Source organism: Bubalus kerabau, chromosome 5 (assembly GCF_029407905.1).
Source record: "Bubalus kerabau isolate K-KA32 ecotype Philippines breed swamp buffalo chromosome 5, PCC_UOA_SB_1v2, whole genome shotgun sequence".
Lineage (NCBI taxonomy): Eukaryota > Metazoa > Chordata > Mammalia > Artiodactyla > Bovidae > Bubalus > Bubalus kerabau.
In genome coordinates, this window is record NC_073628.1 from 23006345 (window position 1) to 23024484 (window position 18140).

At 50.6% G+C, this 18140-nt stretch overlaps 1 protein-coding gene across 1 annotated transcript in view; it reads right to left on the reverse strand.

The window, feature by feature from the left end:
• Positions 1–18140, reverse strand: part of PKNOX2 (PBX/knotted 1 homeobox 2) — a 297363-nt gene that overhangs the window by 11531 nt on the left and 267692 nt on the right. Inside the window, exons 8-10 of the mRNA XM_055581247.1 lie at positions 11927–12056; positions 11381–11478; positions 10427–10546 (exon numbers count right to left, since the gene is read on the reverse strand). Of these exons, the coding sequence (XP_055437222.1) occupies positions 10427–10546; positions 11381–11478; positions 11927–12056 (348 nt within the window). The remainder of the gene's footprint in view (positions 1–10426; positions 10547–11380; positions 11479–11926; positions 12057–18140) is intronic.

Here is an 18140-nt window from a genome sequence, read left to right on the forward strand (position 1 = left end):
CATTTTTCCCTCCAGGGGATCTTCCCGACTCAAGGATCGAACCCACGTCTCCTGTTTGACAAGTGGATTCTTTACCACTGAGCCACGAGGGAAGCCTAGCGCGCTCCATGAGTGTTTGTTAAGTAAATCAGTAACATAAAATAAACCTGCTGCTCAGCGCAAGTGGCTCTCTCTCCGGGAAAGCCACAGCTTGTTTTTCTGAGGGCAAGACCCCCAGCAGCCCCTGTGTGCATGTACAAATGTGCTTTCTTTTCAAATAGGTTTATTCACCAGCCCCTGGGTGTATATGATGGGGCATTTTCTGCTAACCTGCCTTCAGGCTCCTTGGGGGATGCTGTGGAGGTGTAAATCTCCCCTGGCCATTTTCAGGTGGAATCTTTATTTTATTTTTATTTTTTAGTGCTTGTCAGTGACGTGGCAAGTGAGATCTTAGTTCCCCAACCAAGGAATTCTCTGTTGAACTCATCTGCCTCCCTATTGTCCAACCAGAGAGCAGAGACTGTCTTCCAGAGCCACACAGGGTCTGAAACACCTGGCTCTCGCCTCCTAACAGGGCTCGCCGCCACTTCCTGGAAGCGGACAGCTTTTTGGAGAACTCTGAGCACTTACAGAGCATAGAGCACCCTGTGAGAGTACTTGACATGTATTCTGATTGAATTCTGAAGGCATCTATGAAGTAGGCATCATTATTCCCATTTTACGCACGAGAAAACTCAGCCCAGAGGGTTAAAAACTGGCTCCAGCTTACACAAGGGGTATGAGGCAGAGTCAGGACCCACACTCCCTGTATTTTTTTTTTTCTTGCTGCCTCAGGTCGTCGTTGCTGTGTGCGGGCTTTCTCTAGTTGCCGTGAGTGGGGCTGCTCTCTAGCTGCCGTGCAACGGCTTCTCACTGCGGCGGCATCTCTAATTGCCGAGCAGAAACTCTAGGTGCATGGGATTCATTAACTGCAGCACACAGGCTCAGCAGTTGTGGCTCTTGGGCTCAGTTGCCCTGCAGCATGTGGAATCTCCCCGGACCAAGGACTGAGCCCATATTTCCTGCATTGGTAGGCAGATACTTAACCTCTGGACCACCAGGGACGTCCAACCCCCTGCATCTTTTTTTTTTTTCTCCTGTATCTTTAACCATGTCCACTTCACCTGTGTCAGCCACTGCGCTTTTTAACATATTATTGATCTTCACCATGCATATGTATTATTGCCTTCACTTTATGAAAAGGAAACTGACATCAGAGAAGTTAATTGACTCATTCAAGGTCATATAGTAAGTAAAAAATGGAGCAGGGCTCAACCTCACGTCTGTCTGCCTCCAATATTTCTTTCTACTGCACAGGCTGCCCCAAAGGTCCCACAGACCAACAATCTCCAGCCCTCAGCCCTCAGCCCTCATTGTGTGACGTGCTTCCTGTAGGAGTCATCTGAACAGATATGTCCCCATCCTGGCTGCCCTTCCCTGGACATGATTTGTCAAAGGACCTTTTGGAATCTGATGCCCAGTCCTGGATACACATGCCTGACCAGGAAGATGGGCAAACCCCCTCCCCTCTATTGAGTTGTCAACCCCCTGCAAGTGTGTTTGTGTGAGAGCACTTGGCTACATCATGGGGTGACCATTCGTAGGATGTGCATGATTTATTCCCTCAATTAAATGACCAGTCCTAGGAGTGCTGAAATCATCTTTCTCACCTGAAGGTCAGGTATTAGTGGACAGGTGTATTATTTGGAACTTAGATCACCTTTCTCCATAGAAACAAGTTTTTTTAAATAGGTAGTTTTCTGGGCTAGCCTTAAAGACCGATTTGGTTGAAGATCTGTGTTCTGGTGGAGAGAAGGATTCAGGAAGAAAAAATGAGAGATCTTCCTCTGCTTTCAGGGAACAGAACTAGACCCAGGTAAATGCTGAGACTGGTGAGCATAGACTTCCTCAGCCTTTCCCTTTTTGTGCTCCATTGACTCTTCCCAGTCCCTCCTGTGACAAATCCCTGGATCCTTATGCTATCCTCCCATCTGCTTCCTGAATCGGAGGCTTCCAGCCTTTAGGACTTTAAGGTCAAATCCCCTGCAGTGATGTTCATGATGATGAAGATAAAGCTTTCATCAGATTCTCAAAAGGGTCAGGAGAGGTTGAAGACGATTGTTAGGAGCCTTTCCTCTGGCACCCCATTCTGGCCTACCTCCTCAAAATGCTGTGCTTACAGATGCTCTGATCTTCATCTTCCACCACTAATAAACACTGGCACTCTTTGCCTGAAACTGATCCTAGTGGAGTGGGTGTAGAAAACCAAGCTTTTGGACTAATTCATACCTAAGCTATGAAGGAGTGATGGCCTCACTGTGGGCATTCTGACAGGGATAGGATAATTTTAAATGGATCTCTGATGAGTGAGATTTCAGATAAGGTGATGAAATTAAAGGAAAAAGTAATAGATAATATATGCTGGAGCAAGAATGGTGCAGTCTCCCTAAGCTATTTTCTTGCTTTTCCATGTTTTTTTTACTCCAGTTTCCCTAGAAGTATCAAGTTTTCTCTCTGAGGTTTCCAAGGCAGAGCAGATCACGGGGACTTTCAGAGGTATTTGTAGCACGTATTTGTAGCAGCAGCTGTGTCTGTTTCAGGACAAAGGACCTCCGCATCCATCATCTTATTCTATCCTTGCAACAGTACTATGAGCTGGATATTGTGGCTCCCATTTTACAGCAGAGAAAACTGAGGCTTGATGAGGTCCAGCAATTCACTGCCGTTCTGCTGGCTAGGCACAGGGGGCATGTGTGCATGCGTGCACGCTCAGTCATGTCCCACTCTTTGTGACCCCGTGAACTGGAGCCGGCCAGGCTTGTTTCCCAGGCAAGAATACTGGAGTGGGTTGCCATTTCCTTCCTCAGAGGATCTTCCCTGACCCAGGGATTGAACCCAGGTCTCCTGCTTGACAGGCTGACCACTAAGCCACCTGGTAAAATTCTTTACCACTGAGGGGTCAGTGAGACTTATATCCAGATCTTGTCTCCAAGTACCATGCCTTTTGCATAAACTGTCTCTATCTGCTGCGTAGGTGGGTGTCTGATAGGGGTAGATGCCCTCTTCCTTTAGACTTAATGCTACGCTAGGCACAGGGAAGCAGGCAAGGATGTTTGCTGAGTGATTGAAGGCAACACTGATGTGCAGAGGCAACCGGCTGACTCTCTCCTTCACAAGCCCTCCTTGGCCGGGAGCCTGCATGCAGGGCACATGCTGTACCTGGGTGACTTCCAGCAGGGATGAGCCCAGCATGTGAGGCTCCAGCCCTGTGGGTGAGAACAGCTGGGAACCGGACAAAGAGTCTCAGAGACAAGAATCATGAGGTATACACCAACGTGTGCAGCAGTATCACTCAAAGCCAAGAAGGTGAAACCCAAATGTTCATAAAGTGATGAATGGATAAACAAAATGTGGTCTCTCTACACAATGGGATATTCATACACAGAAATGAAGCACTGCCATGTATTACAAGAGGGAAAACCCTGAAAACATCACGCTAAGTGAAAGAAGCCAGTCACAAAAGATTCCATATCATACAATTCCACTCGTGTGAAATATCTGAAATCGGCAAACCCCTCAAGACAGAAAGTAGACCACTGGCTTCTAGGGGTGGGCAAGTGATGGGTAATGGGTACAGGGTTTCTTTCCAGGGTGATGAAATGTTCTGGAATTAGATAGTGGTGATGATTACACCATTTTGTAAATATACCTAAGGCCTCTGAACTGTATAGCTAAAAAGAGTGGATTTTATGGTATGTGAATTACACTTCAATACCCAAAGAATCAAGCAGAGAAGGCCCTTGGTTTTGAGCACTCAGTTTGTGTGACTGCAGCCAAGTGTATCTGACGGCCCTGGAGCAAGGTCGTCAGCTCCGTCGGGTGGGGGCGAGGTGGCAGCAAGCAGAGTGCAACCCTGACGAGACGTATGCCTGGCTGGTGGATGCGATGGTGGCCGGAGGAAGAGGAACGGATGAGATAGTCAGGCAGCCTCACTGTATCTGAAAACGAGGGCCGGGCTATCAAACCCCATACCTGTCCCAGAATGGGGCTCTGCGCCTCGACTCAGAGTTGGGGTCCCCTTTTACTTTACCTAGACTTTGTGTGGGAGCCAAGAGATGCTGCTGTTTCTTGAGCCAGTGGAGAGGCGGTACCTCCTAGTGGGAAGAAATTAGAGCCACATGGACCTGGTTTCAAGTCTGGTTACCTTTTCGGAGCCTAGTTTTGTAATTGGTAAAACAAGGATGGTAGCAGTACTCCCTCCTAGGCTGACTGGGCAGGTGAAATGAGACGATGCAGAAAGAAGCTTAGCCTGCACCCGGCAAGCCGCAGAGGCTACTGGAGTAGGGGGCTCCGTTGGTGGTGGTGGGGCCACTAGGGCTTGGTTTCCTCTCCAGGATCCCCCCATAGTGAAAACATTCTGTAAAGTGGCTCCTGTGCCTAGGTGGCAGCAGCAGAGAGCAGTCACATTTTTGATGGAAATGAGCAGAATCATGCAGGCAGGATGGTGGGGGGAAGCTGTGATCTGGACTGGAGGGGATGAGGGCAGAAGTGGGGACTGGGGAGGCTGGGAAGAGCAGCAACCCTCCCCTCCACAGAGGGGACCCTCTGCCAGGGTTTCCCACCCAATCTGGATTTGCAATGAAATGATCGCTTCCAGCAGGAATTTAGCTGCTTTCAGCCAGAATGCAATAGCAAGAAAATCTCACTGGAGCAAGGAACTAATGGATGAAACCATCCCAATCTCACAGTAGCCTAAGAGCAAAAAGGCTCGGGGGTTGAGCCTCTATCTCAGGAGCACGCTGTCATCTGAACACATTTCCGGAGGGGCAAGTGCCATGGGACAGTGGAAAGGACAAGAAGTCTCGGACACAGGGCGAAAGGATGAAAGAATACTAACTTCTGCCTGAAGGAAAGAAGACAACAGAGAACCAGCACCCACAGAAGAAGTTCTGAGAGTTGGTATCTGTTAAACAAATCTGCATATTATACCGCGCTCTCCCCTCCTGCTGTCAGCCATTAGAACTGCTGTCTACATCCTGAAAGCTTAGGAGGAATAGCTTACTTTGTAGAATGTTCATTAGCCAATTTATCTGCTTATCAGGAAGACAGCAGTTTTGCATTGACTAGTTTATGCTACTTCTGTGTGTTACTGTAATTATGGAACTTAATTAACTATTCTGTAAACCATGAAATATGAGTGCAAAAAAGCAAGAGTTGTTGCTAAGACTAAGTGGAGTGCTTTGGAAAGACTCCAGAGTCAAATTCGCTTAAAAGTGAGATCAGGTGAGACAAGTGAAAGAGACTGGGATATACAGTAAAAATCTAAAAAGATCCTACAGCCAGATTACTTCCCCAAAGCCAAGGTGCTTATTCCATTTTAAATAAAAATGAAATTTATAGATGCTATATTATAGGAGAAATATGTGCAAGTAAAAATGACAAACTTCAATGAGAAAATGACCTTGTTCCTGTATCAAAACATTAGCAAACAAATATACATCTTTTAAATCCAAATAAAATGTATCTTTCTTCGCCTTGCTTGCATGTGCACCCAGTCATGTCTGACTCTTGGTGACCCCATGGACTGTACCTCGCCAGGCTCCTGTGTCCACGGGATTTCCCAGGCAGGAATACTAGGGCAGGTTGCCATTTCCTACTTTGGGGGATCTTCCCAACCCAGGGACTGAACCCACATCTCCTGCATCTTCCTACATTGACAGGTGAATTCTTTACCACTGAGTCACCTGGGAAGCCCACAGTGGAATACTGCTTAGCCATAAAAATGAAATAATGCCATTTGTAGCAGCGTGGCTGGACCTAGAGATTACCATACTGAGTAAAGTAAGTCAGAGAGAGACAAATACTATGTGATATCATTTATGCGTGGAATCTAAAATAGGCCACAAATGAACTTCTCTACAAAACAGAAAGAGACTCACAGGCAGAGAGGACAGATCTGTGGTTGCCAAGGGGACGTGGGGGTGCGGGAGGGATGGGTTAGGAGTCTGGAATCAGCAAAGGCAAACTGTTATACTTAGAATGGATAAACAGCAAGGCCCCGCTGTATGGCACAGGGAACTATATTCAATATCCTGTAAACCACGGTGGAAAAGAGTACGAAAAAGAACATATATACGTATAACTGAATCACCTTGTTGTACAGCAGAAATTAACAACGTTGTAAATCAACCACAGTTCAATGAAATAAAATAAAAATTAAAATGTATCTTTTTAATGGTTGTTCCTTTCTTCAACAAACTTTTCCAAATAACCAACCAACAAATGAGTTGCCTTGCCCTGGATGCGAGACCATCTACTGATACTGAGATCTGCCCTTATTCATACCTTTTCTACGCTTCCTTCCTAAAACTGAGCAGCTACTATGTGTCTAACACAACATTGCCACAGAGCAGTACTCGCCAACAACTATATAGAGTTGTTCCTCAAAGCAACAGTGAAAACAAGAGTATGACTCAGAGTGACCAAATGTCTGGGGAAAGCTTCAAGCCATGCACCCTCTTGCAAATTCATGAAGCCCTCTAGTACGCTAAGGGTAAAGAAATAAGCTAAACTTCGTATAACCCAGATTTTCCTAAACCTATTTCATCACGCTACCCTTTCTTGGGAGCAACATCTATAATATCCTGTAAGACACACCCTTGGGGATCGATCAGTGCTTTGGGGCCCATAGAAGAGGTATCATCTATGATCCCTATTGAGGAATTTACAACTGAGTCAGACATAAAACATGTAGACTGGACACACACATATACACACCGAACTGACAAGTAACAGAGTTAGTCAATGCATTCTTAGGATCAAGTGAGAATCAGTAGCTATCACGGATGAGAACGGATCAGTCAGCTACCTCTAAATAACTTTCACAAATGTTGAGTCTTAGCCTAAAAGCCCTGCCCATGGTCTATTCTTCTAGAAAGTTCAAAGAGAACTCACATTTCTTAAGTGCGATTGTGTGTCAGGCATGGCTCTTTATATATGTTATTTCATTTAATCTTCACAACTGTGGGAAATGGGTTACTATCTCCTTTTTCAAGGAAATAGAATGCGTGCACAGCTAGTGGAAGGCCCTCAATTCACACCTCTGTCTGGCTGGCTTCAGAGCCTGTCTTCTTTTCACTGTGCCCTGTGACCAAGCGCTTTCACAGAGCCTGTCCTGAGCTGGTGTTTAGTGGGGGCTGTGTTTCTGCCTGTATCTGCAGAGCCAGCCTTGGGCCTGAAGAGGACAGCTTGTCATGCTGAGTTACTAGAGCCCAGACTTCTCCAGACCCTCTTCCTCCCCCTCATCCAGAAGTTCTGAGTTCTGACTTTAAAGGCCGAAGGGTCACTCCCTTGTCCTCTCTCCATGGCCTCTGCGGGGAGGACTTGCCAATGTCAAGTGCTTTAGCAACAGTATCCACTCTGAGTGCACTCTGAGCTGCAGAGGGCCTGGGGTGGGTGACAACCTCACTCCTGCAGCTCAGCAGGTCCCTCCATCATTCCAGGTCCTTCTGCAGCTCTAACCTGGGTCCTTCCTTCCCCTCTGCTTTGCTCAGATGCTCTGCTGTCTCTCGCCTGTCTGGCTGGAGGTGGCAGTGGAGTGGAAGGCAAGGACCGACCCTGAGCTATGGAAGGGGCTGGGCAGGAAGGGGTGGAGGCAGGGTGAGAGGCGGGACATTGACCTGAAGTCCAAGGTCAGAGGGCAGGTACAGCCAGGAGGGATGGATACTATGACCTTCTGCCTCAGGCTGAAGGCTTAACTCGGGGAGAGGGGGGAGAGCTGCCATCTGGGGGTGGGAGGCAGCTGAGGTGATGGGAGGCAGTGGGGGTGCTGGCCTGGATGCTGGGATCCTGGGCAGTGGGGTGGGGACTTGTCTTGCAGCCTCCTCTCCCTACTACACTTGCATTTTCTCCCCTGAAAAGCGAGGTTGTAGATGTATTCTGTCTTCAAAAATACACTGGGGGGTGGGGAGAGGGAAGAGAAGTCAGCTAACACTTTTTAAGACCTAGGACGCCAGGGCCTCCGCACTCATTTCATTCCTTTGTCATGATCTCCACAAGAGATGAGTGTGGCCAGACCTCAGAGGACTGAGGGAAAGCCTAGATGCGAAGCCATGCTTGCTTGTCTCAAAAGCCCACGTGTTCCCAGCATTCCCACTCCCCTACAGTTACACATTCTCACAGCATGACGCAGGGGGCGCCTGCTATGGCCGGGGAGGTTGCCTGGGTGCCGCAAACCTGGGTGTCACAGGTCAGCACAGACACAAAACCTCCGCTACTGAAGCCCTCTTCCGGGGTAGGGGGCAGGGCTGGAGCTCAGCACAGACACCAGGGTCTTAGGGCCACCCCAGCCCTCTGCTCTCTGCCCGCGTGGAAGAGAGACCAGGCAGGGGACCTGGGCACCCCCACCACGAGCTCCAGATCCTGAGTTAGAGGAAGAGGCTGGGCCTGGCCCTGGCTCCCTGGCTTCTTCACTAGGCTCTGGACGTCTCTCCATCCTCCTCTCCTCACCTTAACCTTCAGCCTTCCAGCTCCTTCTCTCTAAATTTGGTTATCGTCTGTGCCCAAGGGGCTGCTTTCAAAATGGGCTTCCTCAGCAAAGTACTGGGGCGGCCCTACATCCCCAGAGTCTGGGGAGGGTGTGGATCTGGTGGGATGCAGAGCTCCAGCCGCATCCAGCACCCCAGAGCAATGCTGGCTGTCTGCTGGGTGGGCAGACCCCCTGCTTCTGGGGCAGAGATCCTCAGTTCAGTTCAGTCACTTAGTCGTGTCTGACCCTTTGCAATCCCATGAACTGCAGCACGCCAGGCCTCCCTGTCCATCACCAACTCCCGGAGTTTACCCAAACCCATGTCCATTGAATCGGTGATGCCATCCAACCATCTCATCCTCTGTCGTCCCCTTCTCCTCCTGCCCTCAATCTTTCCCAGCACCAGGGTCTTTTCAAATGAGTCAGCTCTTCATATCAAGTGACCAAAGATCCCCAAACCCTGGGCCTGGGCTCCATGGCTTTTGGAGGCTCTCCCATTTCAAATAAAGGGCTGATGATTAATTAATTAGTTCCCAAGATCCACTGACTTTCTCTCCTCTCTGAACAAACAGCCTCCCTAACTCCTGGTTCTTCTCCACACTTTGCCAGCCAATATGCCTACAGCCCTAAGCCTGGTATTTATCTTCTGTCTGTGTGTCTATTACTTCCATGCCAGGCCAAGAGCTTGCAGACCACTGGGAGCCTGCCTGTGCTTGAAGATTCTGCCTCCCTATCCCAGACACACACACACACACACACACACACACACACACGCGCGCGCGCGCGCGCGCACACACACACACACGCATGCGCGCGCGCGCACACACACACACACACACACTCACACTCAGCCCAGACAGAGGCACCGGCTTTATTGCTCCAACCCTTGAATGATGCAAGAAGGTCACAGTTTTGAAGTCACTCCTGATACTCAACCCAAGGCCTATCTGTTGCAACTTACCATGCACACAAACACAACCGCCATCCTGCTAGGTGCACATGGCAGGTTTTTTATAAACCCACGCCCCCCACAGTGGAAGCTCAGAGTCCTAACCACTGGGCCACCAGGGAAGCCCTATAAACGTTACTCTTTTTTTTTTTTTAGTGAAAAAAATTTTTGGCTGTCCCACGGCCTGTGGGATTAGTTCCCTGATCAAAGATTGAACCCAAGCCACCTGCCTTGGAAGCGCGGTGCCTTAACCACTGGGCCATCAGAGAAGTCACCCATAAATGCTACTATTAAACCTCAGGCTGCATCATCATCTCATGAAAGAGACCCAAGGAAACAACTGCTCACTCTGAGCTGAGCTGGCTCTCTGATGCTAGGATTTCAGCCTGGGCTGGCTGCCCATCTTGGGGTAGGGGTGGGCTTAACCATGGCTCGCCAGTCCACGCTTCTTCTGGCTGCTCTGATCAGAAGGAAAGGGATGCACACCCTCTGCTCCCTCCCCCAGCACCAAGGACTCAGGAAACAGAAGGGTTCTGGTGGAGAATCAGCATTTTCTTCCACGGGAGAGGACAGGGGTGAGCGTGGCTGCTGCAGGAGCAGTGACCACAGCCCTGCTCCCACAGAATCCCACTCTGTTCATGAAACAACACTGCCCACTTGCCCACAACTTTACGCTCTTCAGAACGTGTCCATCCCCATTACCTCATGGACGTCATATTCTTTTGAGGCAGTGGCCACAAGCACTGGAGGAATCTCCAGCTTTAGGTCCCATTTAAGCATCCCTCTACCCTGGCCTCTGGAAGATGGTATCCCTACAAGAGAGCCTCTCTCTGAGGCCACACCCTCTGAAGATGTGGGAATCACGGGCCGATGTCCCAGGGCTTACTCATACCCCACACTGCAACTCCACACCCCATCACACACACACTCACCATGAGATGCTGGAAGAGCCAAGAACGCATTATATTGGTGGCATGCTTGGGCAAGACTCCTCGTTTGTTCTTGGACTTCTTATCCTCATTGTCCAGGAGGGAGGTGAGGTCAAGGTTAACCTTCAGGGCACGTGGAGAAAAAATCAGCATCAGCAGCCTGGCGGGCCAGCAGCTAGGGACCTGTTGCCATAGAGACGGCAGGCTCTCGCTGCCAATCCCCTATCCCAACTCATTCTGAGGGTCCGGGGGAGGTCACCTTTCCTGTCATCTGGCACCAACCCCTCAGAGAATGGGAGAAGGGAAGAAGGAGAGAGAAAGAGGAGAAGGAGGAAGAGGGGAGGAGGGGTAGGGGATGAGAGAGGAGACAGAGGAAACAGGCTCATGCAGAAGGTATAGGAGAGAGGTTCGCCATAAACCATCCAATGGTTGTTAGCATTTCTGGGGTACGTGAGCTTTTTTGGAGGGTTATCCTTTCAGTTACCATGGTCGGCCCTCACATCAGCTCTGTAGGCTGGTGGGGCCGTGGGCAGCTGATGTGAGTCCCTCTTCTACGGAGAGGAACTCGGAGGCTCAGAGGGCTCAGCTGACCTATCTAAGATGGCGGAGCCAATGTCTGCCCTCCAGCCTCTGCCTTCAGATCTTCCCATCCCAGCCTGGCCTCTGTGTGTGCCCTCTACCCCACTGAGCTACAGACTGGCTCAGAGTGCAGAGCAGGAGGAGGAAGTGTAGGATCCCTCCACGAGACCCCAAGAGGCACTGAGATCTCAGGAGCTGGTAGAACCTTTCCAATGCCCACCTTCTTGCCCTCAGGTGGGGGTGATGATACCTCTCCGGGGAATGATGAGAGGCGAGGGAGCTAGTGGTAGAAAGCGCCTAGCAGATGGCGACTGGGCACGGAGCCCTCCCCCACGCCATGCACATATGCACACACCTGCACTGCACACACACACTCACCTGTGTGTTCTGGATCTGGATGGCTCCCTGGGGGATTGCCTGGGTGACCACCTGACCCTGGGAGGTTACCATGGTAACCGGCTGGTATAAGGCTCCACCTGAGGAGACAACCAGTTTTGGGGTCCCCTGCCATAGGGATGGGTAGGAGTGAGGGCAAGCAGGGCTCCCAATCCACTTGGCACTCACGTGTAAACACTCTCTACTCTGGAGGCCTTCAGCCCCTGTGGGGAAGGGGTGGGAGGGGATGGGGTGCAGAGAACAGAGTCTCTGTGTGTGTTTGTAGGGGGAAGGGTCTTTGGGTGGGGCTCATGAGACTCCGACCCAAATTTGTTCCAAACCACCATCGTCAGGTCTTGCTAATGATCTGTAAGCTTATGGAACACTTTAGGCAAGAAACTTAGCTGGGAGCCCCTCCCTTGGCAGGGGGCACCCCCTCCCACATTCTAGGACACTTTGTTCAGTGTCTTGCCCCCCACCAACCCTGGAATTCCCTCAGGGCCACCCACTCTCCTCCCAGGGGTGTTCCCCAGAATCCCCTGCACAGACCTGACACCACTTGTGAGTTGACGGTTGTCATGGCGATGTTGCCCTGCTGGAGCGCTGAGGCTGGGACCACAATCCCCTGGGGGTTATTGGAGACTCCAGACATGGAATTGGGGGAATTCTGCAGGAGGTCCTGGCAGCAAGGGAGGCGTGGTTTGTGACAGTGTCACTAAGGGCTTAGCTGCCACAGCCCCAAATTCCTCCTCTTCCCTCCCACTTCCTGCCTTCCCGCCTCCCGCCTCCTGCTCCTCCCAGGCCCAAATCCAAAAGGCATTCTCCCTAGAAAGTGTGAATAAGGAGGTTCAACTTTACAACCAACCAACCGACAAGAGTCATCCGCTGACCTATTCCATTCCCCTGTGAACTTGAGACAGAAATTATCCCCCACACCAGTGGTGCCCACCTTGGCTTCACCGTGGAAACTCCAGTATCGATGCCTGGGTTCCATTCCCAGACATTCTAACTTAATTGGTCAGGGGTGTGGCCAGGGCTTTGCGGGGAAAGTGCATGTTGAAAGCTCCAGGTGACTCGGATATGAAGCCAGGGCTGGGAACCGGGCTTTACCTGCTTAGCACATACTCATCCTTCACCCTCAGCTATCCCCAGAAGCCTCCTGCCACCGAGGGCCTCGCTGCTCAGCACCCGTATCACGGCGTTTATGACACAAAGCTCCACACAAAGCAGCCGCCAACGTACTATCTGTACTTAGTTCAGATCTGCTGTATCGTGGCTACTAAAATATTTGCTAAATAATAATAAAAATAGCCCCCTGTCCTCTTCATCACCCATCTTCCAGGGCATCCCATAGGAGCGTCCCCTCAGCTGGGGGCACATTTCATCGGCTCACCCCCTTCCTTAGGCCCCCAACACAGAGCCCCCTGAGGAGGCTCACTTCCCTCGCTGTCACCTGCGGGCCCCTTTCCTGCAGACAATCCAAAGCAGCTAAGGGGGCCTTTTTTTTTTCTGGCACCCTCATCATTGCCACCTAAGAGCTGGGCAGAGAGTGCTTGGACTCTGATGTAGGTGGACAGGAAGCAGGCTCAGCTGAGGGCCTCCAGGAAGGGGCAGTGAGGCCTCCCTCCTTGGTCACCGGGCACTCTGCTCCGCTAGGGAGGGTTTGTGAGGAAGGAATTGAGTGTGAGGGTTGGTGTCTCTAGGTTTCTTTTGGAGAAAGCAAGGCAGGCATGAATGGCGGAAAGTAAGTGGGCTGGAAAAGATCCACTGGGGTCGCTGAGCAGCCCCCAATCACAGTTTTTCCTGTGAAAACAAGACTTATACTGGGTAACCTGCTGACTAGGATGGTCATTCCCATGGCGAAGGCCTGGAATCACAGGCCTGAAGCTTTTAGGATTTAGACAGGAAAATGGTTAAGAAAATGGACAGCAAGGTGATCAAGCCAGTCCATCCTAAAGGAAATCAACCCTGAATATTCATTGGAAGGACTGATGCTGAAGCTGAAGCTCCAATATTTTGGCCATCTGATGCGAAGAGCCAACTCATTAGAAAAGACCCTGGTGCTAGGAAAAGATTAAAGGCAGAAGGAGAAGGGGGTGACATAGGATGAGATGGTTGGATGGCATCATCGATTTAGTGGATAGGAATGTGCGCAAACTCTGGGATACAGTGAAGGACAGGGAAGCCTGGCGTGCTGCACGCAGTCCATGGAGTTGCAAAGAGTCAGACATGACTGAACATGCCATGGTTAAGAAAATCCGGGGGAAAAGAAAGCCCCCAGTTCCCTAGCTTTGGTTTAAGGACCGGATGAGCTTGGACCATCAGCTGCAGGAAGATCGAGAGCATGCAGCAAGAAGTGTGTGCCTGGAGCAAAACCTGGAGCCATTGCCTGCAAATCTGGAGCTACAGACCAAGAAGACACATCAGGGGCCGGGGGACAGCCATGGCACATCACTTCCCAGACCCTAGCTCTCAGAAGCTGGCTGAGCCTTGCAGGTGGAGGCAGTTGGTACAGACAGTTTCACTCGATTCAGCTGCTTACCCACCCTTGGCATCTTCTCCAGAACTGCCTTTTTTTACCCTCCTGGACTGTCCGGCCCAGGGCTGAGGCGATCAGGCTATAAATAAGCAGCAGTGGGACTGGAGTCTGGTTGCCCCTCCTCCAAGCCCTCGCTTCCTATCTGGCTTCTGATGGGGCGGGGTGGGGGAGGAGGCCTTGCTTCCCCACTGGCTCACCTCTGCGGCTGTGACCTTGGTGAAGGGAGGAGGGGCCAGCTCCTGCCTTGCTTTTTCCTTTCTGGGACCTGTGAGGGCCTCCCCGCCAGTGAGGTTTATTCTTTGAGCAGGACTCTCAGCCTTTCCATTTGGACAGCTCAAGTGTAACACCATCTGAGCTGCAGAAATCTAGAAACTGGAAGGGCCCTTTTGCTGTTGCTGTTGCTAAGTCGCTTCAGTCGTGTCCGACTCTGCAACCCCATGGACTGCAGCCCACCAGGCTCCCCTGTCCCTGGGAGAAGGGCCCTTACAGCCTGAGTATTCCAGCTCCCTGGGGTACAAACAAGGAACTGAGGCTAAGAAACCCAAACCACTTGCTCAAGGTCCCCCAGGTGGGTAGCAACAACAAGGTTAGGCCACAGCCCTCCTTCACCCACAAACACTGCACCCCCACCCCAGGGCCAAGAACTGGGCGGCAAGGTGCTTCTGGAATCACAGGGGTTCAATGAATATGAACAGGTGAGCAGATTAAAAACAACCCAAACCTGGACATACAGAGGCGGCATGGGCACCCGAGGAAAGGATGGTGGATTAGGAATTAGCACGTCATGGCTCTTTGGTCCCATGGCAACCCACCCCGGTATTCTTGCCTGGAGAATCCCATGAACAGAGGAGACTGGCAGGCTACAGTCCATGGGGTTACAAAGAGTCAGACACGACTGAAACAACTTAGCACGCACACACAGCCCTTCAGTGGGCTCCTTATTTATAAGATGTGTCTGGCCCTGTGTTCACACCCAGGAATCCTCGAAGCCTGACTCTTCAGCTTGAGTCTGCTCTGAACTTAAGCTCCCCTCGATCCAGCCTCCCAGCCAACCTTTCTCCCAGGGTGTAAACCAGTACTGAGATTATGAAAAGCTGGGACAAACTTGAAAATTTAAAAAAAACCAAACTATTTATTTATTTTATTTGACTGTGCCAGGTGTTAGGTGTGGCCTGCAGGATCTTCAGTTGAGGCATGTGGGATCGAATTCCCTGACCAGGGATCAAACCCAGGCCCCTTGCACTGGGAACATGGAGTCTTGGTCACTGGATCACCAAGGAAGTCTCTGGAAGGTACATTTAATAGTTGGGGACAGCCACTCCATTGACACTCACCATAAAACTCATGGCAAATGACTTTTCAATGACCTCTGGTTTGGAACCATCCATGCCACGGTGCTCATCATTGAATAAGGATATTTGGGAATTTCCAACATAAAAAGTTGTTCCAGACCTTCTTCCATCCCCAAAATAAATCCAGCAAGGTTAGGACAATACATGCAAAGCCAGTAAAATAAATACAAGATGTATGACTTGGGATTCAACCAGCACATCTTTACCAGCCAGAGGCAAGAGAGTGAGTTATCACTTGGATCTTCCGTGGCTTATTCACACTCTGACTGGTTCTCAGCCTTGTGGCTTGGTTAGCCTCTGCACCAGCTTACCCGGTTTGGGTAAATAAAGGCAATTTATTCTTTGCATCAGACCCTTCACTTTCCTACCCTCTCCTCCTACTCTGGGTCTTTGCTGGGAGGTGCTAAGAGGCAGCTGAGTTACATCAGTAAAGGAATGAAACAGAGAACCTCCTGGGTGGAGACTGTGGGCAGGGGCCTGTGCTGACCACAGCTTAGCTGGGACAGAGAAGAGGCAAAATATTGGCATCTCTGGGGTCTAGGGAAGTGATATTCATCTCTTTGTTGGTGTTGTTGTTCAGTCGCTCAGTTGTGTCCGACTCTTTGTGACCCCATGGAGTGTAGCCTGGCAGGCTCCTCTGTCTTCCACTGTCTCCCAGAGTCTGCTCAGAATCATGTCCATTAAGCAGGTGATGCTATCTAACCATCCCGTCCTCTGCTGCCCCCTTCTCCTTTTGCTGGCAGTCTCTGACATTTGTAAATATGAGCTGTTTCACAAACCTGCCTGAGCACTGGGGTGTTTTTAAAGACACAGATTCTCAGGGCCATTAAATGAGACCATCAGCCATCTCGTGTTTCTTTTCTTTTCTTTTTTTAGTTGTTGGCATGTGGGATCTAGTTCCCCGACCAGGGATTGAACCGAGGCTCCCTGCCTTGGGAGCACAGTCTTAGCCGCTGGACCACAAGGGAAGTCCTAGCAGTCTGTGTTTTTAAAAAACCCCTCTCAGATGGTCCCAAAGATCAGCTGGGATTGAACACCACATTTTTATTATACACATTGAGTATCAGAGAACATTCTCTCACTGCGCTATTTCATCTTAACCTCACCACTACCTATGGGGTCAGCAGAGGAGAGAATTCCCAAATATCATCGATTCTGTTTGCCTGAGGAGGAATCAAGGTCCTGAGAATGGAAGTGACATTCTTGAGTCACATAGCTCTTGAATCCGGGTCTTCCAGTCCCAAGTGTGGCACGGATGCTGCGGTGGGGAGATGAGCTTTGGAGCCAGTCAGCCAGGCTCCAAGGTAAGCATGGTGTCTGGTGCATTTAGGCACCTAGTAAATCATTTCCCACTTCCTCTGGCTAAGGTCACTCCACTAGGGAACGGCACAGCCAGGGTTTAAAACCTGTCCTAGAAGTCGCAGAGCCTTGCGGGTTCCTTACTTAGCAACAGCAGAGGTTCACCCAGAGTTGCGCACCTAGCCATGATGGTCAGTGCCACGTGCCCTGTGCCAGCCTCCCTGCCCAAACGGTGTTCCTGGGCCAAGGCCAAGCCACAGAATTCGAAGCTGCAGTCTCTGTCCCAGACGAGCCCCGTGACTTGACTTTGCAGCTATTTCTGGTCCTGCCTTAGTCTCCAGCCTGCTAGAGCCTTGTCTCTATGGAGACAAAGGGACTAGGTCTCTGGGGACCACCTCCTGGTCTTTTCTGAAGGAGGAGCTACTATGGCAGCAGCAGGAGCCCCCTGGGGAGAAGACGTTGGCTAAGCACACAGTGTTATTATCTTCTTGACAGCTTCCTCCTGGGGCTCATCACACTCCAAACCAGGTGGATGCTACTCCATCTAGACCCAAACAGAGCTGTTTCCTGCCAGGCTCCTCGGCCCCGTGAAGAGGTGAGGGGCACATGTGGTAGTTCCAGTGACATCCCAATATCCGGGGTCTCACATCCCTTGAGTTGCCCAGGAACCAGGGGCTCAAAGCTGGTTATCCAGCCCAGGAGTTCTCTGCCGTGTTCAGGAGCATGGCAGGGGTGTCCCCAAGCCTCTGGAAACTGCCAGAAGCCTAGGAATCATGGGCATTCTTCCTGGCTTCTCTGCTGGAGCTGTTCCACTGGGTCTCTTACTTTCTAGTAGGAAATGGGCCAAAAAGCTGAAAGCTTAGAGTTTCCCAGGAAGGACATCCATTAGGGCGGGGACCAGATGACCAAGAGGTCAGATGGAAACCAATGAGCTGGCCTCCACAGGCCGCATCCCTCTCCTGCTCCTTGTGTGCTGTTTCTCAGAGACACAGGCTGAAAGCCCCTCGGGGAGCTGGTGAGCGGGGCAGAGAGAGGCAGGAGAGCAGCTTATGACAGCTGAGAACTTGCACTCCTCGACACCGCCCATGGGCCAGCTGCCAGGCCCTTGGGCCCTGGGGCCATCGGTCATTCCTTCTGACCCACAGTGGTCACTGGGTGAGTTCTACTCCACATTTCATTTCTGGAACAAAAAAGATGACTTGTTCAAAAGGAAGCCCTTTTGAACTACGAAAAAGTGAAGGGCTCCATGATTACTTTTAAAAGCAGAGGGTGGGGTTGGGGTTGGGACTAAGCTGGCATTGACTGTGAACTCTGACACTGTGGCCTGATGTCAGCCCAGGGGGAGGGGTGTCAGCTCCTTGGACTGTCTTCCTTCACTAAGGGGAGGGCTTGTGCTGCCTGGGAAGACTTAATTTCCACTCAAGGAAGAAATTCCTGGAACAAATTGTGATGGCAGGAAGAAATGAAGAGTGAAGGAAAAAACTGATTAGCGTTTTCCTTTAAGTTGTTTTGCAATAGCTGGAATTTTTTTTATCTTATTAGGATGCCTGCGAAACAGGGGAGTGAATTGGAT